The sequence below is a fragment of the Phasianus colchicus genome, chromosome 9 (genome assembly GCF_987193195.1).
Source record: "Phasianus colchicus chromosome 9, bPhaCol1.hap1.1, whole genome shotgun sequence".
In the NCBI taxonomy this organism is placed as follows: domain Eukaryota; kingdom Metazoa; phylum Chordata; class Aves; order Galliformes; family Phasianidae; genus Phasianus; species Phasianus colchicus.
Genome location: NC_143444.1, coordinates 5561655 through 5575607, shown reverse-complemented (window position 1 = coordinate 5575607; position 13953 = coordinate 5561655). Strand labels below are relative to the sequence as shown.

Sequence of the window (13953 nt, the reverse complement as noted above, 5' to 3'; positions counted from 1 at the left end):
ACATCCCAAGTCTAGCACACATGCAGAATCAAATGCAAGAATGTCTTTTGTAGGGCAAAAGCATGAAGTGATTTATTTTTCCGTGGGGTGAAAACTTAAAGCTGGGTCAGTGTGAGTGTTTTTTAAATGGAAAAATTTCTGTTGGTACTGATGCTCTGCCTTTGCTTTTCAGCATGCACATCTCTGAAAGCCAACAAGAATTCTTCAGAATGCTCGATGAAAAAATTGAAAAGGTAAGGAGCCATAAAGTTCTGTTTTGATCCTGTTTTCCCAGTTCTGTGGGGAGGAAAAGTGGGCACTGCTGCAGCATCTGTGTCCTACACTTCTCCAAGGACTTGAACAAATGCACTAATCCTATAAATATTGAGCTGCTTTCTCTGTAAAGCATCACCTTCCAGAATGTCAAATGCCTAATCTCCAGTGAAATGAGTTTTTTCCAAAGATGTGTTTTATTTACAAGCTAGAGCATCTGATGGCTGTATCTAGTTATTAGAATTCAGGTTAGTTTTGTTTTCTTGGTTTGTTCTGGGGCAGTAATGCCATTTGTTCACCAGCTGCCACATTGGAGGTGCAGCTGACTGTCTCCTCGCTTTGGATCACCCTCTCAGATCCTTGCAGGTGTTCTCTGGGGCTCTTACACTGCTTTGCTATATAGATCAGGGGACTGCCAATTACGATGAAATATGCTGTCTTGTATGTCAAAGAGACAGACAGCTCCTGTGCATTTCAAGCTGCTGACGTCATGTAATACAGATGAATTACATGAGTTATCATGAGCAGTAAGAATTACAGAGAAAATTAAAAGTGTATTTTGGACTCAGCAAAAAGAGGGCTGACTGAAATGACATGTCTTTAATCCAAGCATGGAATCCAAAGGACACAGGCTGATGGCTTGGCAGCTGAAAATAAATAGTGTTTATGAGTCCTAGAGGTCAAAAAAAGCCTTGATGCAAAGGCCTGGAGAATTTCCCTAAGAGAAATTCCATCCCTTGTTGGCACCCATCATGTGCCATGTTCCTAGCTGCAAGTATTGGCATTGCAGAGCTGATTTTACTTCTGTAAAAATGGCCCAAAGGTAAAAATCAGAATGTCAAACGCAGCACAGGATGCTTCTGCCTACCAAAATTCAATGTCAAAACACTGTGAGGCATTTGAAGGGAGACATCTGCTAGTGCCTCTGTTGGAGTGTCTGTCCTTATGAGAGGAGCTAGAACTGAACTGCTTACATGGAACTTGATGTAATTATGATAATTAAATCCATAGGATTTGCAGAAAGAAATCCCAGTATAAAGCTCAGTTTTGAATGCTGAGCTATGAAGGCAGTCAGCTGCATTTTGGTTCTGCTAGGTCAACTGGACCTTTTTGCAGGGTGCCAGAATGTGGGAAAAAAATAAAAATAAAAAAAGAGAAAGCCTGATGAGAAGACAGGGAGGTATGGATTAGCTAGACAGAGGGGGGACAGAAGAAATTGTGTATCCAAAGCAAGGCACAAACCCCACAAGGAGGTTCGAGTGGCAATGGATACAGGGAAGCTGCTGCACTCATCCTGGTGAGAGAAACCTGGCTGTGAATTACTGTCTGTGGCTGTGAAGGTCAAACCATATCCTTGTTATGAGTCCTGGTTTTCTCCTGAGTGCAATCATTGCAGGCTCAAGGCCTTAAACTTGAACATTCTTTGGGTTCTGTCCCATCAGGGCTTCTGGGAAGGCGTGGAGTAAAAGAAATGTTAACAATCAGTTTGGAAAACTTCCTTTATTTAGCATCTTGACAATGGCCATCACAAATAAAGGTCTCAAAAATGACTGCTTTCTCTGAATCCTCCCTACGGAGCAGTAGATGATCATCAGAAATTCTTATTTAAATATATATCTTTCCTATAGGGTGAGGCACAGTATGTAGGACTGGTTCCATCCCTCCTGGTTACTGGCTGGTATTTGGGTAGAGGAGAAATTGCCCAAGGGTTCAAGAGGTTTGTGCACAGGCCACGTCCTCCTTCCTCAGCTCTGCCTGGAGAGCTGATAAACTTTGTCGTTACTGATAAAAATCCCATTAGGGAATAAGGTGTAGACAAAAGCTTTTGTTCTGAAAACAGACTGAAAAAAAAAAAAGTCCTCTCAGCTCAACATATAACCCAAGTAAAACTAGTGATTTCCTTGTGCAAGCTGCCAAGTCAGGCCTCCTTGCCTTCGCTCCGGCGTTATTCCTGGCTGCCATAAAACAAACTGCCTTTTGTCATCAGGCTTTGCAACAGAGCTGTGTTCCACCTCGGTGATGGCAGAGAAGGGAAGGGGATGGAGGAGCAGCTGCAGGGCCGTGTGGGTTCCTCACTTCCTCCCGCTGCCATCCATCTTCCCTCAGCTGCTGAGCTGGCAGGAGGCCGGCCTGCTCCCTTGCTGTGGGAAACCAAGGGTTTCCCTGCAAAAAAATAGAATGATGGAATGGTTTGGGTTGAAAGGGACCTTTAAAATCATCTGGTTCCATCCCTTTGCTATAGGCAGGGACACCTCCCACCAGATCAGGTTGCTCACAGCCCCATCCAGCCTGGCCTTGAATTCCTCCAGGGAGAGAGCATTCCCAGCCTCACTGGCAACCTGTTCCAGTGTCTCACAATAAATCATTTCTTCCTAATACCTAAATGTACCCTCTTGCAGTTTCAAGCCATTTCCCCTCATCCTGTTGCCACATGCTCCTCCCCACCACCAAATACAGCCACCTTTGGCTGTAACGTAGTGCAGCAGGGGCTTTTCACTTTGCAGTTGGGCATTGCCACAACCTGGGCTTTGAGTTTGCTTTTTGGGGTCTCTCTGTGCAGAGCTGAGGGGTGGAAGGCCTGCCTGGTGGTCCCCAGCACTGATGGATTTGGGCATCACTGTGAAGTATATGAAGTATTTCTGCATCCCACCAACCACTCCTCATTCTGAATCAAAGAATGGATTTGTTTCTTTCTGGGTCAGCTGCTGCTGAGGTGAAATGAGGGCTGATCAGTCCCTTGGGACTTCTGGTCGTGCAGAGGAAGCCCTGTCATTAATGGTGTGGGGTCACAGGCAGCTGTGTAAGTGCTGGGCACAGAGCAGGGACCCTCCAGCAAGGTGAGCGCAGTATCATCAGGGGCACTTTAATTGCAGAAGATTTTGTCACCAGCACGTGCCCTACATCAATTATGCATCCCAAGAAACCTCTCTTCCTTTTTTTCCCCCCCTTCTTTCTTTTGGAAAAGGGCAGGCACCCATTCTGATCTGTGGCTCGGCTCCATTCCCAGCTGACACAACCCAGCACATGGGACCAAGGGGGATAGTCCAGACGTGAAGGTTTTCAGTCCCAGATTTGAGGCACCCGTTTTACTCAGGGTATTTTGGGTGGTTTGTGCATTCAGAAGCTGAGCTCCGGCTTTTTCATCCCAAGGCTCATATCCTGGGAGATGCTGCTGAGTTTTGGATGATATGGGAAATGCAGCACACCTGCTCTGCACAAAAGCTGTGGTTGTTGAAGCTTAGCTTGTTTTCCTTCATTGTGCAAGTATAATTTCAATATGAATAGTGTCTTTTGCTCTTCTGTTAAGCTCTTGCTGAGGTTATGTGATGCAGTGTCTCCATGCATAGCATTGCTCATTTGATTATGCGCTTGGTTGCTTTTGCATTGGAGATTGTGCTGTAGTGATGGATCTGTGAGGCTGCGTACATCCAGGTGTGGCGTTACTCAGACAAGCTTTGTAAGTCAGCAGGTTGGATCCCCTGGGATTCAATATGGGGAATGAAAAGTACAAGATTTGCAGGGGCAGAAAGGGAGCGGCTGTAGGAGTCGTGCAAACATCATTCCTTGTTTTTCAGCTTTCTGCCCGGCTCTGAACATTTACAGACCTGAAATACACAGTCTGTAAGTATCGTTTGTTGATTTCTATCTCAGCAAGTCATTAACCTGTCTGGCTTTTTTCCTTGCAGGGTCGTGATTATTGTTCAGAAGAGGAGGATGTCACATAGTGCCAATTCTGCCAATCAAACCAGGAATACTACTGTGTAAATAGATTACAACCCAGTTGAGACCTTTTGGAAGTCTTCTAGAGCAAACAGCACTACATAAAAGAAGATCATTTCCACATTATATGCTCCATTCAGTTACAGTGTTTCTTAATGAACAGATGAGGAATATTGCTAAGAACTCATAAGGAACTATTTTTGTTGCTGCTAGTTAAAACTTGTTGCAACTTTTCACTTTCTCTGTGTCCAGATACGCAGCAGATCCTTAAAGTTAATCCGAAAGACGGTGTTGATTTTATTAAGGCCTCTGGCCTGTTTTCTATCAGGTGAGGTAGTGTTACACAGCTTCCATAAGTGAACATTCAAGCATCTGAGAAACACCCTTACGCTGTCTGTCAGTCCGCGTGCGGCCGGAGTGCTTATTCATGCTGGTGATTTCAAGCTTTGGAGATGGGATGTTTTGCCATGGCAGGCCTTGTTTCTCTGCTGAGAAGAAGCTGAGAAACTATTATCCATTAAAAGCATGTTATCACTGAAATGCTGGAAGTGATGCAGGAGCAGGAATTTGTATTTTAAGAGGAAAAGAGTTTCATTTAATAGGTATCTTAATCAAGGACTAAGCTTGCAGTATTGGCTTTGCTGAGCACGAATGGGAGTGTGATCACAATCATTTTGAATCTCTTTTTTTCTAAGAAAATAAACATTTTACTGTTTTTATGTATCCTTGTCTTTTCCCATTCATGTAACGTTCGTGTTCTGAGAGCCCGGGGGCTGGGAAGGCAAAACCAGCCCTGGGCATTTAAGGCAGCAGCTCTGATCTGTGAAAGCAGTGCTGTGCCAATGGGGTGTATCTGCTGCATCTCCTGTAGAGTTTGTTTTTCCAGATGATACAGAGGGGATGCTGTCTTCTCAAAAGCAGATGTGATGTTTTTAACAAATACTGTCGTGAGTTTAAAAAAAAAACAACAAAAAACAATCCTTAAAGAAGTGGAAAAAAGACAACTTTTGTATGCATTCCTTTAAAGGAAACTGTTACCTGTGCCAGTATTTACCCTTTTCACCTTGACACCGCCAGCTCTGCAGTGCATCCCAAAGAGAAGCTTTCTCAGTGAGTCTGCAGGACGTGGGGTTTGTATTGATGCCGTTGCTCCCACCTGGAGGGCTGCTCCTGTGGGATCTGCCATAAGGCTGCACCAACAGCCTCGAGTTCTGACATAGTGAGTATCAGTGTGGGGCACTCAGCCCAAACCCTTTAAAAGTGACCATTTCTCTGACCTGGGTCACAGGCCCTTCTGCAAAACAGATCCTCATAAAGGAATTCCATTACTAGAGTTTTCCTCTCACAGTCACAGCACTGCATTCCACCAATGGCTTTCCATGTAAAAGCTCAGCAAAGAGGGTCCTCCCCAGTGGGTTTTACCTTCACATTGCTGGTGGGTGATGGCCAAGAACTGCTGGCCAGTTCTTGAATCCTTGCTCTGTTTTGCAGCCATTTTGGCAGCAGCTTTGGCAGCACAGCTCTTTCTGAGCATCCCATTCTTCCCAGAGATGAGTTTTTGCTGTGCTCCTTTCCCCCATGCAGTCGTGCTGGGTAGGGCTCTTGGGGTCTCTCAGTGCTGCAGAGCCATTTGAGCCTTCAGATGAAAGGGGAGGGCTGTACCCTCACGTATATTTTTTTTGCATAATTTATAGCAGCTCTCAAGCAGGTAGGCATGCAAAGGAGAGTCAAGAGATTGCATATTTGAATTATTTAAACATTTTAATTAATAAAGCGTTCTGGGGTTGATCCCACCAGAAGTGCTTCACAAAGCCTTTCTGGGTTATGCAGGAGGAGTTAAGCTGGGTTCTTGATAAACACGGTTCATTTTCTAAGCACTGAACATCTCACCTACAAATTTCACATACGGATGCTGTGTTGCAGACGTTCCGTGGTCTTCCAGTACTGCAGCACTGTCTGGGCAGCCCGTCCTGCTGGGGGAAGGTTTGTGGAGAAGCAGTTGGTGGTGATGTGCCCAGAACTGCAGCAGGCTGCCAATGTGACTGGCTGAGGCTGGTAGGCTCAGCTTTGCTCCCTTTCCCATGGGCAGAGCTGAGTGTTGGCACTTGGGGTGGTAGAGGGGTCCCCTGTTGGCATCAAGGCAACAAGTCTTCAGCCACAGCTCTTCCATCAGCTCTGCGTGGCAGCAGCACAGGGATCTGGCTGGACAGGGTCTTGCTCAGGTGGGAGCTTGCTCTTAAACCCATGGGCATGTGGGAAACTAAAGCCCAGCACTGGCAATGTATTGTAAGGAGCCTGGCTGGTCCTTGGGGCTTTTGGGAACTTGCTCTTGTTGCAGGCAGACCCGCAGGGATGCTGAGGTGGATGGTGCTCTTTAGCCTGGTTTACGTCTTCTGCAGAAGTCATAGCAAATTTTGTCTAAATATGTGCGGCCTCTAAGGATCTGTAATAATATAAGCTGATTGTTAATATAAGCTGTAGCTTGAAATGCATCTCTTCTTGGAGCCATGCCATAAATATATTCAGCAGAGTGGAAAAGAGGGTCCAACATGCTGCACTCGGGTTTTCCAAGGTTTCTTATAAAAGAAATAGCAAGAAAATGATTCCACGCCAAGTCTTCCTTTAGGAGGCTGATGTACCAGCTGATAGCTCCCGGTTACAGTGCAGGACAAAACGTGAAGGAATTTCACAGTCACCTTCCCCTTGCAGATGAGCAGATATCTTCAGTGCAAGGGGAAGTCCTGCCCTGGGACAGCAGCACCAACACTCACCTCCATGCCCAGCCACGTCCCAGCAGTGCGATCCCTCCGAGAGCACAGCAGGGTGAGCCCCACCGCGAGGTGACTGCATGCAGTGGAGCACAGTGCCAGAATTCAGGCATGAAAAGGGTGAGATCCACATTTGAGCACACACCTCTCCCAGAGCGACAGACAGATTTCCTAAATCCCTGCTTTCCAGCCCAACTCCACCTAAGGCTGTTCCCACATCTCCATCTCTGCTTGGATGCACAGGCAGATGTGTAGGCCGACACGCAAACAGCTGAGGAACCAGGTCACAGGGCCATCCTTCAGGAAGCTCATCAAAGCAGCTGCTTCATTACCTGACAACTAATGCTGTTGTGTGAAAGCAGAATGAGGGCAAAGGCTCACCAGGTGGGAGCGAAGCCCACTGGCTCCACGCATGGTCACCAGACATAAGGATGTGTGAGCCCAGATGTGCGTGTTGCTGGGGGCCTGCTGGAGCCAGAATCATTAAGGTTGGAAAGACCTAGCCCAGCCATCAAGGATCCAATAATTTGAGGGCTTGGCCCTGTGCTGATGTGGGTACTTGGCTTCTGCAGGCCAGGGGTTGCCCCCAGCACTGCCAGTGGAATGGATGACACAAAAGAGACCTGCGCACTTCAGGACCATTTTACAGTACATGTTTGGCCAGGCAGATCCCAGCCAGTGCCTGCATGGGATGCTGGGGCCTGGAGCACCCATCTGTGTGACAAGGACAGGCTTCCAGGCTGGATGTGGCTCTGGGCAGCCTGGTCTGGTGGTTGGTGACCCTGCCCATAGCAGGGGGTTGAAACTAGATGGTCACTGTGGTCCTTTTCAACCCAGGCCATTCTATGATTCTAAATAGCTGCTGGGCCTGGGGACTCGCAGAGGCCCAGTGCCCTACAGGGTAAGGGAATGCTTTGCTGGGCACAGCTCATTGGGTTCCTACTGACTTGACACTGAAAAGATGCTTTTGGGAGTGTTTCCCATCAGCGAAGAGATGCTCTGGGCTCCCAGTGCTACTGGGCACTGCCACAGAGCTGCCCCAGCCCCATCTTTCTTATGCATGCATACATTAAAAAAGCAATTTGAGGGAAAAAGTTCTCAAGGGTGACTGCTGCAAGAAACTAGAAAGAGGTGTGGGAGCAACGTGATATTCTTGGGTTTTGGCATTCTGATTTTGTGTCTATTAATAATCCGCCGAGTGAGTCATATGGAGATGCATTTATGCACTGAGTCGGAGAGAGCTGCTGCCCAAAATAGCAGCTCTGTAATTTTTTATGATGCTGTAATGCCAGCACGGTGCAGATTGACATCACTTAGCAGAGCCACTGGCTGGCAATCAGCTCACCCGTGTCAGGCCCTGAAATAAACACGGCAGCCACGTGCTGCATTACATAAACAGCGACGGAAGCCATCGCCTGTCAGAAGTGCCTCTTTCCCATTTCCTCCAGCTCTCCCTCCTTTCATCCATTAGCAAAAGCATAAGCCCTGATCACCCGTTTTCTTACACTGGAGCATGAGGAGTTACAAGGAGTAACAGTTCCACGTACCTGGTGCGCTCATGAGATGAAGCCAACTGTCCAGAACAGCTTGACCAGAATATTTACATTTTATTAAATCTTTACAATCAGCAGTTATAATCAAGTACACAATTATGTACACAGATTATATACATTTTAGCCCAACCTTTTACATCACAGTACATCGTTGCCCTTAGAAATATTGTATATGCTTACCACCAGACAGTGAAACCCAACAGAAGTGTTACAGCACCTGTTAGTAGACATCTTCCATAAGAAAATATACGGCTGTAAATCGGGCTGGCTAAAAAGAAAAAAAATCCTATAAAATCTGAACATACAATATTTCATTCACAGAATGTTTCTCTATGTTCTGAGTGACGGCTCTGCGCACCACGGCCCGTTTCTAACTTCTCACCAATGCTTTTCCATGAGCAATGCCTTCAAGAGGAGGAGAAAAAGCTGGGCTCTGGCTTTAACTTCTTTGAGAAACAACACGTGTAAACAATTAAGAATATTCCTCTAAAATCAAATTGGCTAATCTGAATTACATGGCACGGAGTAAGTGTGGCTCCAGCCGGGATTCCTGAATTCAGTGTTCAATGCTATACAAACCAATGTGCAATTCCCAAAACGAAGGGCGACTGCTGATGAACAATGGACGAGCAGTGCTCCACCTGGAGCAGACAACCCAGAAAGAACGCTTACTCTCCTCTACAAAAGATGATTTAAAAAAATAATAATAATAATTAATACATTCTTCTTGCTTTTTAAGATGAGAGTGACAGAAAACCGAACTACTTTCAGCATGATATAAGGTCAACTAACGCCATCTCCTCCCAAGGAAACACCAAATGAAAACAACCTGAATTGAACTGCCCCCTCACCCTTTCTGCTTTCCCAACAGGTCGCTTCCACAGGTCTGTACACCTCCCCTGCACCGCTGCGGCTCTCGTGGTCACCTCCAAGCAGAGCAGAACAAAAACACAGCCCTGCAGGAGGGAGGTGATGGGCACCTGCAGACGGCCACTGCCAGGCACACCCACACCCTGCACCACGGCCAGGCAAAGGGCTGTTTGCTGCTTTGGCCACGGGGGTGGATGAGCAGCCAGAGGTGGGCTTGTGGTGCCAAGGGAAGCTCAGCTTTTAGGAAAGTTTTACATTACGCCTAATTTTCTGCAGGTTAAAAAGGATGCACCACCATAAGCTTGCATTGCAACACTGACAGTCTTAATTAACACCACAATCAGAGGACCTCTATACCTAGAAAATATAACCCTGCTTTCCCCAAAAGAACTACCAAGCATGAAGGTGCAGTCCATGCTAGAGAGCACTGAGAACAGCAGCACTCTGCTGTGGCACAGGCAGGCAGAGACCCGTGGGATGACACCCAGCCTGCTGCTGGGCTCACAGCTCCACTAACAAAGGGCACTTATGGCTCCTATGGTCCAAACCCTTCCATGAAGAAACCCACGTTACAACAACAACAAAAAAACCCACATAAATACAAAATCCCCCAACTGAAAAACCTTGGCTGCTGCAAGCACTCAGCTCAAACCTCCACGCAGTTATCTGTGCAGAGGAATAACTACATTGGAAAGCTGATTTATTTTAAAGGGATGCTTATTCACTGTTTTGCTACCTCTTCGTTTCCTCCTTCAAATCACCTCCTCCTGATTTAACGTTATCATTCAATTTACATACATGGTTCTGACTGCCATGCTCCCAAAAGGTGCCTGGGCACTTGCAGCTCCTGAAAGCAGTGTCGTCACATACACATGTATACAGCGTTTGCCTGGGATTTCCATTCATACTGTACAGGAGTATACACAAATAAATACAGTATGGCTGTACTAATAACAGTTGCATATTCAGCACGCATAATTTCACCAGCTAAAAGAAAGGTGCACTTCAGACTGGGACTTTTTTCTTTAAAATATCATAAGGACCAATATATAAGCCTTCATTTCTAGTCTGGCGCAGCGTATAGGCAGTGTTCATTTATTTTCTAATATAAAACAATTCTTCTCTCTAAAAGCAGTTTATATAAATCAACTGAATGACCATTTGGCAGTTTCTTTGGACACGGGACATCTCGGTTGTCTAAATAACCCTGCTTTCATTGCAGTAAGGGAGATAACAACCAGGACTCACTCACCTGGGACATGCTCCCAAAGCCCAGAGCAGCACAGCAGCCATCCTCACTGCTCCCATCGCTGCAGCCCCAATAGCCCCCACTGATGCACTGCACTGGCCTCACTGCCCAAAGCATCACGCTACAGAAGTTGCTGTTAGAAGAAAGACTTGGGGAAAAAAGGAAGATTTTTATTACAGCGGATCTAATTCTGCTTAGTGTGCATTCAGGGGATATTGCCAGGTGAAACTGTGCCTTGGGTAGGTTGGGTTTTCCAACCTGCAGGGCTCAATGTTTGCCCCAATCTCTTTATCTTCACCTCACGTGTAACTTTCATAGCACACTGCCATCCTTAACCTGGCAGCCCCAAAGGAACCAGGCCATCCTCTTTCCCTGACAGCACCTGCTTACAAAGCACACTGCCTTTGGTTTGTGCAGGTTTACCAGCTGGAATTGAAGCAAGAGAGAAAGCTCACAGGCCATCTCAGTCATTCTTCACGCAGCAGATGGAAGGAGCAACAAGCAATGCCACTGTGTCTCGGTGCAATACGTCAGAACAAAACCAAACTGCTTCTACCTGTGTCTTACAGATACAGCAACTGGAAACATCGCTTCACATGCTGCTAGTGAGGAAGGCCTTCAGAGCAAGAGGGGGTTCAGGGAAACCAGGCACAGCTCTGCTCCCAGCAGGGCAGCAGCCATCCTGCTGCCTCCAGGTGCTCCTGCTGGTGGCTGCTGAATGGTGCTGGCAGCCCCACGTGCTCAACTTGTGCCTCCCAGAGGCCGAGGCAGCATCACCTCTGGGCACCTGGCAGGCAGAAGTCAGGCTCTTTCCCTGAGCAAACCTCCTGGGATACAGCACCGCGCAGTGGGGCCACACGAATGCTTCAATTGCACATTCCCATTTTTGAACAGGAAAAATTAAAACAAAGAGCGCGTGCTGGATTTCTATGATAATTTCCAGGTGAAACCTGGTTGCTCATCACAATACTGAATATGTTTTCTAGTTCTCAGTTATCAGGGCCTCACTTCTACCCAAAGAGTTCTCCATTTGTTTACTAGCAAATAAGTTATTACTACAAGTCATAGTTCATCCTTTTCCATCATTTCAAATGCTTCTATATCTTCATTCCAGTCTGCTAATATGGATTCCATAGGTTGAACTTTATTGTCCCAGTTAACTTTGGAGTCTGACTCTGTCTCAGTCTGCTGTTCCTGAGGCTGCTCATCCCCTTGTGTGCATGCTGGCTCTGAAGCATCAGCCTCACCAGGTCCAGGGATGGAGGAATCCTGATCTGAAGTGGAAATGCTGTCAGTGTCTGCCTGAGCAGGAGATAAGGAATCAGGGTCAGAAATGTCAGAGCTTTCTCCTTCTTCAGGCTCCTCACTGACTGCGCCAACATCCTGAGATGCTGAAGAAGCTTCTTCTGAATTTTGTTTGTGCGAATCATTTTCAGACAATTTCTGGTCCATATTCTCCATTTCCAAGTCTTTGAAAGGGGAGAGAAAGAAAACATTTTGAAAAATACAGGAAGGCAGCATTCTACTGTGTAACTCAAAAACAAAGTTACTTCCTTTGACCTTACTCCTCAAGGAAGTGCAAACTTGCTGTTGATAGGAAAACTATTAAGGTACATATATTACAGAGGGAGGGGATGGAAGACATTTAATCACTACAGAGGACAAGAAATCTACTGAGGCTGGTTTTAGAGCCTCAAACTTGAATCACAATTTCCGGGCAAGCGCTAGCTGTCACTCTTCAGACTTAGCAAATACTCCAGTATCTGCCTAAAGCCAGGCACTCCTAGGCCCACCAGGATCACACATCCATGGCACTGGGAGATGCACTTTTGCTTGCTAAACTGAATTACGAGAGCCAAAGCCTCCCTCCTCACATCCCCATTCACAACAACTAACGCTGATGTCTCTAGCACTGATTTAGTTTCCAGCTTCACAGCAGCTGCCTGAATTCAACCACACAAATTTCTTTGGAGCTTAATGTTTGCAACTAGTATCCAGGATGCTAATATTGCAAGCCCCCAAGGGAGTTTAATTGCATATGCCATTTTAATACAGGATACTTACTGCTATCAATAATGTAGTTTGGAATCGTTTTACCTTTAAAGATTGTTGCTGGGATTCCAAACGAAAGCACAAGGAAGGGGGAAGAAGCACATATGTATTACAAACTCTCAAATGCAGAACTATCTTTTGCATTTAGTATTTTGTTATATTAGCTTGACCATAGTTATGAACAAGAGGAATTTGTAGCAGCTATCAAAAAACAATCCTGTAGCTTTCAAAGCATCTCCTCTACAAATGTGCAGAAAATTAATGCTGCTCCTAGCTTACTTGCATCAATAAAGCAGTGCTACCAGGAAGGCTTTCAAATGGAAAGCCTAGAAATTTCTGCCATATGCAAACATTTCAATTTGAAATGTATTAGCTTGTAATTTTCTAGTATTACTTGAAGACAAATTGCAAAACATCTGAGGTCAGCAGCCTTATTTCTCATGATAACCTCTGAAAAGTGGTTAGACAGGCAAAATAATTTTAATAGCTGTCTTTTTCTTTCTGGGTACCAAGAATGTCACTGGGGAGTTTGATAAGTGAGAGGCACTTACAATGTAGGGCACTGGAAACACTTGCACTATTTCAGATTCTACTTCAAAGCAGATCATGACAAAAAGGGTTCAAAAGGAATCTGAAGGACTGCATTGTCTCATTATTCAAACTGACATTTAACTTATGAACAGCATCTCTGGATGTCAACGTTAACTCAGAGGGGCAAGGCCAGGGAGGAAGGCACGACAACACATTTCTGATAATGGCTTTCATATGATAAAACTAACAGTACGGTCAGACAGAAAACTGACGTTACCAAAGAACACATTTACACCTTTGGGTAGCAACAGAAATAACTACTGTACATCTCACATTGTGCTGTGGCACAGACAGAACCTAAACCTGCATTAAAAAAAAAAGCCTTTAATCTTACCTCTATCTTTTGCTTTGTCAGAAAGGAGCACCTCCACAGCCTCATACTCCCTGATTGCATCCAGTATAATATTTCCTTCCTTGTTGAAGAGGAAGAGCATGGGGATTGTGATATCATCTGTATTCTTTCCATCACCGGCCATTTGGAAGAGAGGAGCTGTGTCACTGCTGCTTCCCTCGTTGTCATCTAGCCAGACATACACAAAGACAAAGCAAACACGCCCCTCTGTTAGACAGGCTACAAACTTCAAGTAGCTTCCTACTGCCCAGCCAGCTGGGAGGACACCAGGCAGAAAATGGGAAACTGGTTGCAAAAAGCCAATTTTTGTACTCTGTCCCCCTACCATTTTTTCCATTCATTTTGTATTTCAAGTTTTCCCCAGTCTTTACTGTTTTAACATCCAGTGATCCTTAGAATAACAACTTTTGAGCTGCAAAACCAGAGGCAATCACCCACCATGATTTGTTCATGCACAACCAGACATAAACAAAACATTTCTTTATCCCTGAAAACACAGTTTCTGTGCTGAAGTACCACCATCTCAGTGAGTTTAACAGCCTTGTC

At 45.7% G+C, this 13953-nt stretch overlaps 2 protein-coding genes across 5 annotated transcripts in view; one reads left to right on the top strand and one right to left on the bottom strand.

The window, feature by feature from the left end:
- Positions 1-4670, top strand: part of C9H1orf21 (chromosome 9 C1orf21 homolog) — an 89296-nt gene extending 84626 nt beyond the window's left edge. For 3 of the 4 annotated variants that reach the window (XM_090145931.1, XM_090145929.1, XM_090145930.1), the window contains exons 5-6: positions 173-233; positions 3939-4670. In XM_090145931.1, coding sequence (XP_090002057.1) covers positions 173-233; positions 3939-3977 — 100 coding nt within the window. In that variant the 3' untranslated portion in view covers positions 3978-4670. The remainder of the gene's footprint in view (positions 1-172; positions 234-3938) is intronic. The other variant, XM_031595514.2, reaches the window with a different exon arrangement.
- A 3657-nt stretch (positions 4671-8327) lies between these two features.
- EDEM3 (ER degradation enhancing alpha-mannosidase like protein 3) overlaps positions 8328-13953 on the bottom strand; it is a 29527-nt gene continuing 23901 nt past the window's right edge. The window contains exons 19-20 of the mRNA XM_031595513.2: positions 13390-13575; positions 8328-11881 (exon numbers count right to left, since the gene is read on the bottom strand). Of these exons, the coding sequence (XP_031451373.2) occupies positions 11475-11881; positions 13390-13575 (593 nt within the window). The 3' untranslated portion in view covers positions 8328-11474. The remainder of the gene's footprint in view (positions 11882-13389; positions 13576-13953) is intronic.